This window comes from Aulostomus chinensis, chromosome 13 (genome assembly GCF_037954235.1).
Source record: "Aulostomus chinensis isolate RoL2024-O1b breed Wild chromosome 13, RoL_Achi_v1.0, whole genome shotgun sequence".
In the NCBI taxonomy this organism is placed as follows: Eukaryota; Metazoa; Chordata; class Actinopteri; order Syngnathiformes; family Aulostomidae; genus Aulostomus; species Aulostomus chinensis.
The window spans coordinates 26,741,630-26,754,276 of record NC_141332.1 but is presented as its reverse complement, the minus strand read 5'-3'; the positions used below and the strand labels follow the sequence as shown (position 1 = coordinate 26,754,276).

At 46.1% G+C, this 12,647-nt stretch overlaps 1 protein-coding gene across 3 annotated transcripts in view; it reads left to right on the top strand.

Moving 5' to 3' along the window:
• glra1 (glycine receptor, alpha 1) overlaps positions 1-12,647 on the top strand; it is a 94,230-nt gene that overhangs the window by 15,622 nt on the left and 65,961 nt on the right. For 2 of the 3 annotated variants that reach the window (XM_086222345.1, XM_086222344.1), the window contains exon 2: positions 3,542-3,666. In XM_086222345.1, the coding sequence (XP_086078471.1) occupies positions 3,542-3,666 (125 nt within the window). Of the gene's footprint in view, positions 1-3,541; positions 3,667-3,936; positions 3,949-12,647 lie in introns of all 3 variants that reach the window. The other variant, XM_086222347.1, reaches the window with a different exon arrangement.

Sequence of the window (12,647 nt, the reverse complement as noted above, 5' to 3'; positions counted from 1 at the left end):
TCTCAGTTTACCATATTGAAAGTCATGGTTAGCAGTTTCACATTTAGAAGGTGAAAATCTGAGCCTGATCGACTGTATCATCTGTCTTTGTAATTGATGAGGATTAATGTGGCAGCGCTCTCCTCCACTCACACTCATCAGGAGTTGCAGCGACTGGATGAAGAATTCTCTCGCTCACTGTTACTCTTACAAACTCTGAATATCAGTACTGAACAGGAAGTAAAGAACAGTGTATTTTTTGTTTTTTTTGTATTGCCCTCTGTATTTCATATGAATATTTTACTGCATGCATATTTCATAAGCTGCCAAACTAACTGTTGTTTTCCGATACCTTTAATTTCTTTTGAGCCTGGGCCTCCAAAGCAGTATCAGATATTAGTAGTGAACTTGTTGAAACTTCTTCATATATGATCCATATTTGCTGTACAACTTCTCACCAAAGGAACACAACAGGTCGGCCTCATTTCATCCAAATCTTCAGCGTGTAGTTTCCTCCATGAAATGGCAGGTTTTGATGACCATTTGCTAGCGAGTGTGAATTGTCCATGTGTGAAGGTGTAAGGCTGAGCCCCTGCTTTGCGTGCTTCAGCGGCACTCATGCTTCCAATGATTTCATGTCATAAACCAGAAAAGTCTGATCAAGTTCCCGTCGTGGTCTGTTTTCAGTCATTGATAGAATCAGGAAGTCCTGAGTGTGAAAGGGTGACACTTCCTGCTGCGTCGCCGTCCTTCTGAGAGCTGCAGTGAAACCATCACGAACTACTCCACAGGTCATCCGGAACTACTTCCTCCGAAAGTTCAGCTCAGTTACAGCCTGAGTAAATGAGGCGCATCAGGAGAACTTCACACACGGAACACATTCGTTCAGTCTGTCGTCAGTTCTTTGAGTGACTTCCATTATCCGTTAACAAGGACTTCTGGGAGCGTACTTGGAGTTAGAAATGTGACTTTTTTCACTTCTCAATGGAAAATCAAGTGGAGAATTTAGACCTGGTTGGGTTTCATACACTCAAAAAAAAAAACCAAAAACTTGAAAACTCCATCCATCTATTTTTTTATACCACTTATCCGTTAAGAGTCGCAGGGGGTGGAGCCTATCTCAGCTGTCATTTGGCGAGAGGCAGGGTTCACTCTGGATGGGTCGCCAGTCCATTGCAGGGCCACCAGGAGCAATTAGGGGTTCAGTGTCTTGCTCAAAGGTACTTGGACAGGGTCAGCAGGGGTCTCCCTCTGAGCCATGCCGCCCCAACTAGAAAAGTCACAGGAGTTAAAAAAAAGCAATTTCCATGCTGTAAAAATCTTTGGAAAAAAAGAATATGTCCAGAAACTTCAAGAAAATTCGAGATGAGCTTCCCACCAAAATGGAACGGCGTGTAAAACTCATGGGAAGGTCATGAAAGTGTGTTTGAGCCCTGCTTGGTGCAGGAGGCTGGAGAGCGAGGGAAGGTCTTTAAAGAGTCGGTTTTCAGACTAATTCTTTCCCAACAGTTAAAACCTCCTTTCATGATTCCGTCGCTGAGACCAGAACCAAAGGCTTCTACCTCCGAAGCTCGTTATGAAGTTCAAGTCAAATGCAATGGGTCAGTACGGCCGTACATCTATCCCCTTCTAGTTCAGATCTCAGGGCCGTCCGTGCTCTTTCTGCGGGCACAGCCAGACTCCAATACAAACATCAGTACAAGTGGCGGCTAATACAGACCCAGCATGAGGCCACGGGTCAGTTCAGCCCTTCCCCAATGAGACAAAGTCACTGTCACTTCACTTCCAATCTCACTGAAGCAGCAGAGCGTTTGATCTCCAACCACATCCCTCTAAAATGTTTATACAGCCTGCAACACACGAATGGGCAGAGAGGTCCTCTGGTACTTGGCTCGACCAATCTAGCGCTGCTGGAGTGTGTGTTGTACATTGTAGCGGTTTTTATTGTTGTGTCTTACCTGTGTGGGAGGAGCCAATGAATTTCCCATTAAATTCAATGACTGATAAGAGTTGCAGTGGGTAGACTTGGGCCCTTCACCCTCTGAGACAGGCTCCCCATCACTGCCGATCACATGTAAGGGCAGATGGTGGCGGAAGGACGGTTGTGACACCAGCAAGGCATGTGGAAAGTGAAGACCATATAAAAAAAAAAATGCTGGAAAATACCTTTGTGAAGCCGCGGTGGTTTTGCAAGGTTGAGCGTGTTTTGTAAGAACATATCTGAAGAGGAGGGAACGCAAAATAGGTTTGAAGGTCGCCGAGGAACTTGGAAGACGCTCCTGCCGTTCGACCATCCGTTGTACGGATAGATGATGTTTAGCCAACAGGTGATATCAACAAGGAGGGTCCTCACGGGAGAGCACACATATGCCTGTGCGTGTGTGCGTGTGTGTGTGTGTGTGTGTGTGTGTGTGTGTGAGCAGTATTGATTCACATTTCTGGGTAAACTGACATTGGTAATGAACACAATCCTTCTTTTATTCATTAAATTCTCCAGTCAAATGACATTGACTTTTCCTGTGTTCCAGTCAACATCGCTTTTCATCCGTGGTAAATTAGTTAACCTGCCGACTCTCTGATGTCAGGGGAGCTAATTATCCTGCTTACATTTATTTTATTCTCATGTTTGTGATCTTACTTGGTTCTTTCGCATAAACTGAGTTGTCTTTGTTGCGTCAGCTGTGTTGATAATGTGTGTGTGTGTGTGTGTGTGTGTGTGTGTGTGTGTGTGTGTGTGTGTGTGTGTGTGTGTGTGTGGACGTGTATTGAACAACAGTGCTGCGTTCGCTGTTTGTCTTTGGGCTAAAGGCCGTAGCGGGGATTTGAGGGCGTATGAGCATGATGGACTTAATAAGGTAAAGAAGTCATCTGAGCAAATACGCCGGCTTATTGTAAAATCAATGGGACTCGGCAGGACACGGCGCCGGTTAAGTGAATTAGAGTGTTGGTTGGAATAACTACTTTGACAAGGGAGGTGTGAGTATGAAGCACTGATGCAGCACTGAATGGAAAAGGTCATTTTTAATTGATCAAACTTAAATTATGAAGCCAGAGGAAGCAGAGTGTAATGAAACATGACTTATCAGAGTTGTTTTCTGTTTTCTGTCAGGAGCCTGGCCTCCGACCGCTGCTTTGTGTGCATTTCAGGAATCTAACGGATGAGAGTGAAGGTGTGTCAGACCTCAAACCTGCGTTTGTGGTATCTTGTAAAGTTCCTCAGACGCTCTCTGAGATGTGAGGATCTGCTGGCAGAGACGGCCTGCATCCACAAATCACCTTGAAAAGTGCTGCTAGCTTAGATGTCTTTTGTTAAACAAGATACTGGGGTTGGTTTTGGACATATTTGATAGTCAGTCTGTGGTGCAGACATCAGCTGTGGGTGCATGGATCAGCTTTTCTTCCTCTTCTTCTTAGCGGTCAGTTCCCACTTGGTGTGAACACGTGGAACAGAAAACTCATACAAAGACCTTCTATGACGACAATGAAATCTTCTTTTTTGGAGCTGTCAAAAGTTCTTTCTCAGCTCATCTTTCTCTAACCTCCTTCTGTTTCTTTCTCCCAGCTTGGCAGCATCAAAAGAAGCCGCAGCGAGGAAAGCCACCTCGCCGATGCCGCCCTCGGAGTTCCTGGACAAACTCATGGGCAAAGTTTCCGGTTATGATGCCAGAATCCGACCGAATTTTAAAGGTAGGAGCTGCCACCAAGACTCAGTCGGATAAGAGGGGAATGTAGCCAAATGCTATCCTGAAAAGACCCGGTAACAGGCTGTTTTCATTACCTTCTCTAAATGCCTTATTTTTTACAAGGGTTTAGCCAACATTGTCACCAAGAGAGGTTTGTATGCATTTGATTTACTAGAAACCAAGTTTAAATCGAGAAGTCACTCACTAATTCTGTTGCTGTATCTCTGTTGTGGTTGTTCTCAATCTTTTACTCTCTTTTATTTGCCCTTTGCAGTGTGGAATAAAGGTAAATGTGCCTGTTGCTCTAGACGGAATAAGGCTACCTTAGGTGTTAGAACCCTAAATGGCATCCCCCCCCTCCCCCCCCACCCTTGCACCTTAAGCACCAATCAGAATTTTCTAGGATCTGTAGTTGCCATGGTGCTAGTTGGCTACATTCCTTGGTATCCACACAATATCCTGAGTGCTTGTTTTGGTGGTCAAGGTAATGTGCCTCTCTGCCACGAGCGTGCTGCTAAATATGATTCATAATGACCGTGATGATGATGATGATGATGATGATATGAGATCTAGTGACCTCTCCCTGAATGGAAGCCCCCATAAAGACACATGTCAGAGGTTTCTATATTCACATTGTCTCCACATCTATCATTAGAAACAGTCTGGACGTGATTGAGCTCGTATGACTTTAGAGAACTGGGGCAACCCTCCATATTCATTCAAGTGTTTGAATAATGCAACCAGCTCCCAAAATATGATTCCGCTGGAATAAGCAGGGGGAAAAAAAGCAATCCGACCCAAGTTTCAGCTCATTATCAGTGATAATATTCCCAGATTAATGCTAAATGTTTCATTTGGGGCTTGTTGCATGCCGAATCCGAGTAATTTCAGTTGCCATATATTTATTTCATGAGGTCCTTTGTGCATTCGGAATATTTGCGCCCTTATGGTATTCCATCCTCTCTAGTGAATCCAGCTCTTTCGGCTCCAATGTTGGGAACGTTCAACTGATTCCCCAGAAAAGAACCAGCACTTTACTATTCCATTAATAGCAATCGTGCCATTTTAGGAGTAAAGAATCAGTCCACACATGTCCGTTCCCAGGTGTTGTAACGTTAGCCATCACGCCACAGGGAGATGTCAGGCTGTCAAATATGGTTCGCTCTCAACTTCCAGACAGTTCAGTCTTTTAGCGGGCGTTTCTTCAGGTCAGATGTGTCGCTGGGGCCGACTTTGCTTGGTAGCTCTGATGGGATTCAGTCAGCGCCGTCAGCTCAGGTCCTCACATCTGATCTGAATCTGCTTTACCTCGTCGTTTGTTCAAACGTCAAGACGAGGCATAGGGTCAAAACGCTGTCAGACCACAGTGCAGATAAAGGCAAGTATGAAAAGAGAGAACTGAAGTACTGTTGAATTTAAAAAGGCAAAAAAAAAAAAAAGGAGACTAAGTGCAGTAAAAATTAGTGAGGAAGGTAAAACATCCTATTAATGGGAAATGAAGACAAGAAGCTGCTAGCAGGATTAACAGCTATTGCATCGCCTGCCTTCATTACTATTCCTGTCCCAGACTGGGAGCGGTGCAGGTATCCTGTCGAGGCACCGAGATCCCTCGCATCCTCTTTGAGTTTGGAGAGTCTGAGAAGATTTGAAAAATGCGATATCTCCCTCTGAAATATCTGGAAGTGGCGTTTCAGTATTGCGGGTCTGTGGAGGCTTCCTCGCCCGCAAATGATATGTGCCAGACTTAAGAGGGCATCATCGTTACTATCATTCTTTCTAATCAGGTCAGTCATATCACAATGACATCAATCAAAAATAATCTGCCCCCCCCCCCAAATCAGCTGCCCGCTCACGCCTCTTCTCGTCTTCACCCCTAAATCCGATTTAACAGGTGGACTGGAAACGTGTCCTGATATTCCACACCTGAACACACAGCAGGTGAACAGGCCGCTGGAATCTGCACAGCTCATATCGATGCCTTTTTCCTGCTGAGTCCTTCATGGTGTACCACATCCTTCAAAGGAATATCTCCGCTCTGGCAAAACAGAACTGGAGGTTGTTGTTTTTTTGACTGTGTTTTACTGAACCTGCCGTGGCGGCAGAGCAGCTCCAAGCGCCCGTCCCTCCTACCTGCCAACCATTTCTTTCCTGGCATCTCGCGCAGCATTGTGAGTCAATTTCAGACACCGTTTCCAATCTTAAAATTAATTTCTCCTGAGCTCTAGTCTGGAGGAATCCAGTGTGACTTACTGGGGCTCGTGCTGCCATGACCTTTTACAAACCCGGATTAAAAGAGACCAGTGTGACAGCTAAGCTTTTATCCCTTCTTCTAATGTGAGCTGGCAGCGCGTGAGACGGCCGAGGTCAGCGACCTTCCCACTTCATCCAGAAATATTTGATTTGACATCAAAGTTTTAAATACGTATCTCTTCTTTAATTTCCTGTTTGGGCTGAGTGTGTCGTGAGGGACGTCGTGACGATCGTCGATCTAATCTGCTCAGATAATTGTGTCAGTGCTTTGTTAGCAGAGCTCAAATCCATCATGGCTGTCAGGTCAGCTGAGTGGCATCGCGTGAGGTCGCCGCTGACTCACTCATTCAAGCACTTTTCCCTTTCTTACGTGCGTGTGCGTGCGTGTGTGTGTGTGTGTGTGTGTGTGTGTGTGTGTGTGTGTGTGTCCTGCCAGCCAGCTAACTACGCCACCACATTGATCACGTTCCTGAGATAAACAGCTTGACAGCCCTGCTCCTTCCAAACTCTTCAGCAGAACGAAGGGGTACCACGGTTCTGAAAGGGCTCTGTTTGAAAAGATAATATTTCAATATTTCATTATTTAATAACAAAAAAAAAATGCACAAAGCAATCCTGGACAGTGATCATGAAAAATCTGATTTAATTGCGTGCCATGAACACAGTGAAAACATTAATAGTTAACAAGTATTTAGATGAGTCCTGATTTAACAAGCCTCGTGAAAACACGCGCGCCCCAGCCTGTCCAGGAACGCCGCACATAATACAAGAATAATAGCTGCAGTTTCATCAGTCGTTGCTTATTGCCCCAATAAAGTTGGTCTACATAAATGATAATAAAAGAAAAGCACGGTGGACACCAAACTGGAACGCTCAGTAGGAAGGTGCGGGAGGGGAGGAGCGCTCTTGAGACCACTGCAGCAGATTGGTGTGAATGCTGCTGTAGGTCTCAGTGAAGCCGTTTTACCTGCAGCGAAGGATCCTGAAGCAAACTCAACTGATCCCAGCGCCTCGTGCGCTCCAGTTTCATCCTTCTTCTCCATCACCCTCACACTGACTAACTCAGCCTCCGGGCCTCGATGAAGGTGTGACAGATGTCAGTTGTTTCCCGCGCAGGAGCTCCTTGAACGTGTTTGTTACTCTACTGACAGCGGACCGTATCAGTAGGAGTTCTGCTACCACAAGAAGGAAAGTTTGAATTTAGTTTGAAATATGCTTACGTAACTCTTTCAATAAAATGTTGAAGTAAGAAAGGATCCGAGATGTCATGAATAACCAGGAGAAGAGGAGGAGATGCCAAGAAGGGCGGAGCCTGTCTGAGTTTCCCAGAATCAACGACAGGAAAATAATTTCACGGTTACTTCAAAATGTGTTGATGAACGGCGCCATGAAAACCTCGATTGAGACGATAAAGGGACATGCTAACGTTTGAGCACTGGAGAGCTCGCGCCAGGTCCAGAATCACCTGCCGTACAAAACAATGTTCAATGTTTCTGGGACGATCTACTATTCAGCTGCATTCCTGCTCCGGTCTTAGCGCAGCCGTCTACCTCTCCCCTCACTTGGTTCTCTCTCTGTCAGTCTAACATGCACCTCTGGCCTCCTAAAGACCAATATTGAACTTTCGAGGGGGAAATTGTGTTGGGGGGGGGGGTATTCTTGAATATTCTACCGGCAGGTGCACAGCTGTTCTTATCCCGTAGCTCCATTTTAGAGCGTTTTCTATTGTGTTGTTGTTTTATTTTTGAATGTCAGTCTAAACTCCCTTGTGAATGTTTAAGTTTCAGTCAGATGGGTTCAGCATTGAAGCTGTCAGAAGTCCAAAGTTACAGTTACGGAGCAAGGAGGAGGAGCGAGTTCTGCCCATTTCAAGATGATTTCTTCCATTTTCCACTTTAACAGACAACACACACACACACACACACACACACACACCTTACACACACACCTGGGTTTATTAGCAGCAGCCCCGCTAATTTGCTGTGCGGCACCAGTAGATGCGAGAGAAGGAGGGATGGCAAGAGATGAGATTTGCCAGAAGCTGGGAATGTGCCGGCATGAGAGGAAATGAGCGTGATCATGGCCGGGGGTCCGGTGCGTCGGCAAAAGCTTCCGATTGATTTAGCAGGTTTCTCCACCGGGGGGAGAACAAACACTCCTGACACATTGGGAACAAGCCATTTGTAATCCATGAGTTCATCCGTTCCTTATTCTCTCTTTCTGCTTTCTCTCACTTTAGTTTTTTCTCGATCCTCTCTTCCATTCATTTCATTCTTTCAGTCGTTCTTTTCCCGCGCTAAAACGCATCCCCAGTGTATTTACCACGTTCTTTTTTTTTTTTAACTTCGTAACTTTACGACATCTTTCTTTTCCCTTCCTTTTCTCTCTTATTTTGTTTTGCAATCTTTCAGTTTCATCACTTTTTACCCGCCTTCACCTCCCTCACATATTTTGTCAGCATTCATGAATTCATGTTTTGCTCTATAATCTGTAGAGTCCGGCTCAAACAGCATGTGGACAGTGTCAGGTCGCTGCACCGTCACGCGCTCGCAGGAAGACAGGTTTGAAAAGCAGAGAATAACGCCGGGAGGAACTCAGATGCAACCACTTCTGCAGATTATTTTACAGATATTATCTTTAATTGAAATATCTGGACTGTTTTACATATCGAGATAAAGTGTCAACATTGTGAATTTGGAAAAAAGTTAAATTTCCTTTTATTTGCAAAACATTTGGCTGAATCATTTATTCACCACCAGTTGGACTGATACAACGTATCACGTGAATCTGTATCTGCCGATGCTGACGACGTGCAGTCAAATATTGCACAAAGAAACTGGATTGAATTAAGACATGAAAATACAGAGAAGCTGAGTCTTCACTGATGTCTTTGATCGGTGAAGAATGCGACCGATGAGCTGAACATTTTCATTCCCGCTCTTTGTTCACTCGCAATGAAGAACTTTGTTTTTTGTAATTGAGCCTTGAATCCATGTTTCTTCCCCGCGTCCCTCTCCCATTCCAACCAGATTCCCTTGCCGTCATTAAAAGTCAGTTTTCCTCCAGCATTCCCAAGACGAGGCCGTGAGTGCCACAGTCGCTCTTCACCTGCGACCCCCCAGCCACGCCTCCCAGCCTTCTTCTGTATTCAAGCCGCGTTTACAGATTCCACTGATTTCTGGAGCAAATGGGAAATCTTTGACCTGTTTGAGCAGGTGGGTCAGGTAGCGGTGGAGCTCGGGGGGGCAGGAGCAGGCGGTCCCGGTCCCCCACAGTGAGGAGGGGGATGGCAGGCCTCTCTGATGGACTAGTCTTGGTAATGAATGAGAATGTTTGTGTGTCTGTTTGAACTTGAGTTCCTTTTGTGTCTGTGCACACTTGATGAATGGAGCGAACCACAGCTGTGACTCCCCTCTCCCGCTCCGCCACAACCTTGTCCTTCCTCATCACTCAAGCCCGGCGCCAGCAAGGACGACATCCGCCAGTAAGCTGCTGGTGTTTGGCCAAAACCGGCTATCTGTTGCCACCACGTCGTCCCTTAATGCATCGCCAACCTCGAAGTCAGTGTGCATCCGAGCCATTCAGCAGGTTTTCATCCTCGGCTCTCTTCATCAGCCACGTTCGCTGTCTTTGCTCTGGTTCGTGTCTCGGGATCCTTTTATTTCACGCTGCTTCCTCGGTTGGTTTTGCGCAGCTCTCTCCTTCTGGCTGCCTTTAGATGCCAACGATGATCAGTTCTCCGTTGAGAATACACCATCACGACCTTTTCCTCCTCTGAATATGAGGACAGTGCCTTCCTCCTTTCTCCTCATCCTCCTTTTTTCACGTTGGGAGTTCTTGTTCCAGTAGTATTCTATACTTGTGGTGCACTGCCCCCTCCCCGCTCCCCCTGCACCTCCTTTTCTCCTTGGCAGGGGTGAACATGCCGAGGTGGGACTGTAGTTATTAGCTGTCAGAGCTTGACGTTCATTTGGTGTTATCAGCACTCATTTAATGGCTACTTAATGGGATTAACGGGCATAAGGTAATGAGCGTGGGCTGGAGGAATGGCTGCAGCCAGAACAAACGGATGTTATGCCCGAGGGGGAGAGAACGGATGGAGGGAGGGATGGAGAGAGGAAAGGTAGTATTGGAAAATGGCTACCTGGCTTGAAGAGATTTGCTTACGACAGGAGATTGAAGCACCTACAGATGGCGGCGGTGCGATCACACTGCGAACTCAGGATGTTTTCCACGAGCTTAGCACAGGTCATTTATGGTGTTGGTCCATGGCACTGGCGGTGTAGAGTGTTCAAGCATCACCGTTGTCATTTTTAAAAGAAACAATTTTGCCAAGTCCATCAAATAAGTTTAGCGAATTAGTGAAGCATTCCAACAGGACTCAGCCTCACCGTCCCTGCTGCCCCAGGTCACAGCCTTGCACCTGTCGGAGTGCAGGTGAGCTGTACGCACCGGAGTGCCGACATCGATCCTGGAACCCACCGCCGTGCACCTCTGGGGAAATGTAGCCATGCGTCGCGTCGCCACAGACGCAGCTGCTGGAACTTGTCCGCTTGTTAACACCTGGTCCGAGCTCCTGCCAGCATGGCCTTTATTTAAGTGACAGCAGCCATTGTCCTACATGTAGGAGCGCCATCTCCACAACGACTTGACCCGTTCCAGTTCCCGTTGTTGGAAGAACTCAAAATCCTCATCCCAGCTGCACAGAGGCTCTGACATTCATTTTGTTTCGGCTTCATAACTGTTCATGGCACTCGCAGCAGACTTGGAAGTATAAATACTCATCTCTGCTGCACGTCTTGTGACGAAGCGCCTTCCGATTTGTTCGGAATAAAAATGTATAACACAAATTCACAGATTTGAAATTAGAATGGAACCATTCTTCAGTTGGCCTCAGTCACTCGTGTGTAACACCTTCAGCAGACATTAACAAGCAGCTGTCACACACCAACTGCTGGATCCCGCCCTCCTCCTGCTCCTCCTTTTTTGCTTTTTATGAGAACAACTTCCTACAAGGATGCGAGACAGAAATGGATTGAGGTGGTATCCTTGCCCAGAGGAAGGTCTTGTGTCTCATTTAGTCTTTGAGCTAATGGCCCTCTCCTTTCCATGCCAGCAGATTTGGATGGGGACTCTGTTGTGCGAAGTGAAGAATTCTAATGTCGCCGACTCGTCGCGGAGAAGACTGTCCCCTGAGTTATGACAGCGATATTGATTACTCCTAAACTAGCGGGAGGAGGCAGAACGGCAAGGGCAGCAAAGACAGGAATATTGAGCAGGGTGATGTAAAGGCGGCGCTCCAGCCTGAAAGATCGACTGACGGGAGGGAAGGATGTTTGTGTTTTTTACAGACTTTGTAGAGATTTCACACGTCATTGTTTCCTCTTGATTTAAAGATATTACGAGTGAACTCATTAGCTTAAAGTAAAGCTAATGTGTAAGAGCGCCACAGTCTTCCTCCCTCTGCAGCCCACTGGTCCATGGCTAATACCTTTATAAGAAGGAGAATACTGCTTCATAAAAGGCCGTTCAGTCCTCCAGTGGAATCCCATCGCACCTCTAATTACCCGTTAGAGGATACAAGGTTTAAGCTGGCGTAACTGTCTGGAAGGCCTGACGTAGAAGTCAAAAACATAATTGTTTACCACTGCAACATGACCACAAAGGTGGCGAGCTTCTGTTTTTCAAGCTCCAGATATGACAGGACGACATGTATAAAAAAATCCCCCTTTAACTGTAAAACATATTTGTTTTCCTACTCGGAGCCAGTGCTTTTCTTGTTTTTACACCTCCACTGCAAAGCCAGGAGAATTGATTCTACACAGCGCCAGTAATTAGCTTGCATTATGACATCCCTGCTGCCTGCAAAGCAAAGCCTGAAAACCAAAGCTGCTGTGCTGTTTAATGCCAGGATCAGGTGCTGCCGTGTTCGACAGACTTCCTGGCCGCGGGGCTAAGCTCAGGCTTAGACCTGACACAGAGAGATGGCGGTGCAGTGAAGATGGAGGAAAAATTGCCTCTCATGGATTCAGGCAGATTATAGAGTTTAAGTCACCCGTCTACAACAGTTCATGGTCGCGACGAATACTTTCCATCTGTCTTAGCTGCCATTTCCCTTTTTTTCCCAGGATGACAATGACAGATTACAATATCGCTCCCAGGCCTCTACATGGTGTCGCTGCCATCCCTCACACTGGCAGTTGTCAAGTACAGCAAAGGCGGGGCCCCGTTTACCTCGTTCACTGCAGCTAAGAGGAGAAATATGGCATTGATCAAAACACAACCTTCTCTGTATGTAGTGGGAGGACACGTAGTCCGCCTCAGAGTAATTAAAGAGCAGAGCGCTTGATGAAGATCACGTCCTGACATTTATCATTTCTGATGTGAACGAAGTGCAAAGAGTTTGATGACGGACAGACAAGGTTCATTATTCTCTAAAAGACCTGCATTTTTGAGGGTTAGAAGGGGCTGCTCAGGGTCGGTGGTTTATTTATTCATAAAAGGATCAATGTACACTCATAAGCATCCATAGAAATGTAATACCAACTTTAGCCAGTAGGTTTCATCACCACTCCCTCTGTCTGATGGTGTAAGGAGGAAAACAATAGAAATAACAGTAACAACAGCACAGTGTTTCCAACGGTTCCTACATCATGATAAATACAGCATCAACCCGCTTCAGTTAACATGTTTTTCATCACAGGTTTAAGACGGTGCACGTCGTTCATAACGCGA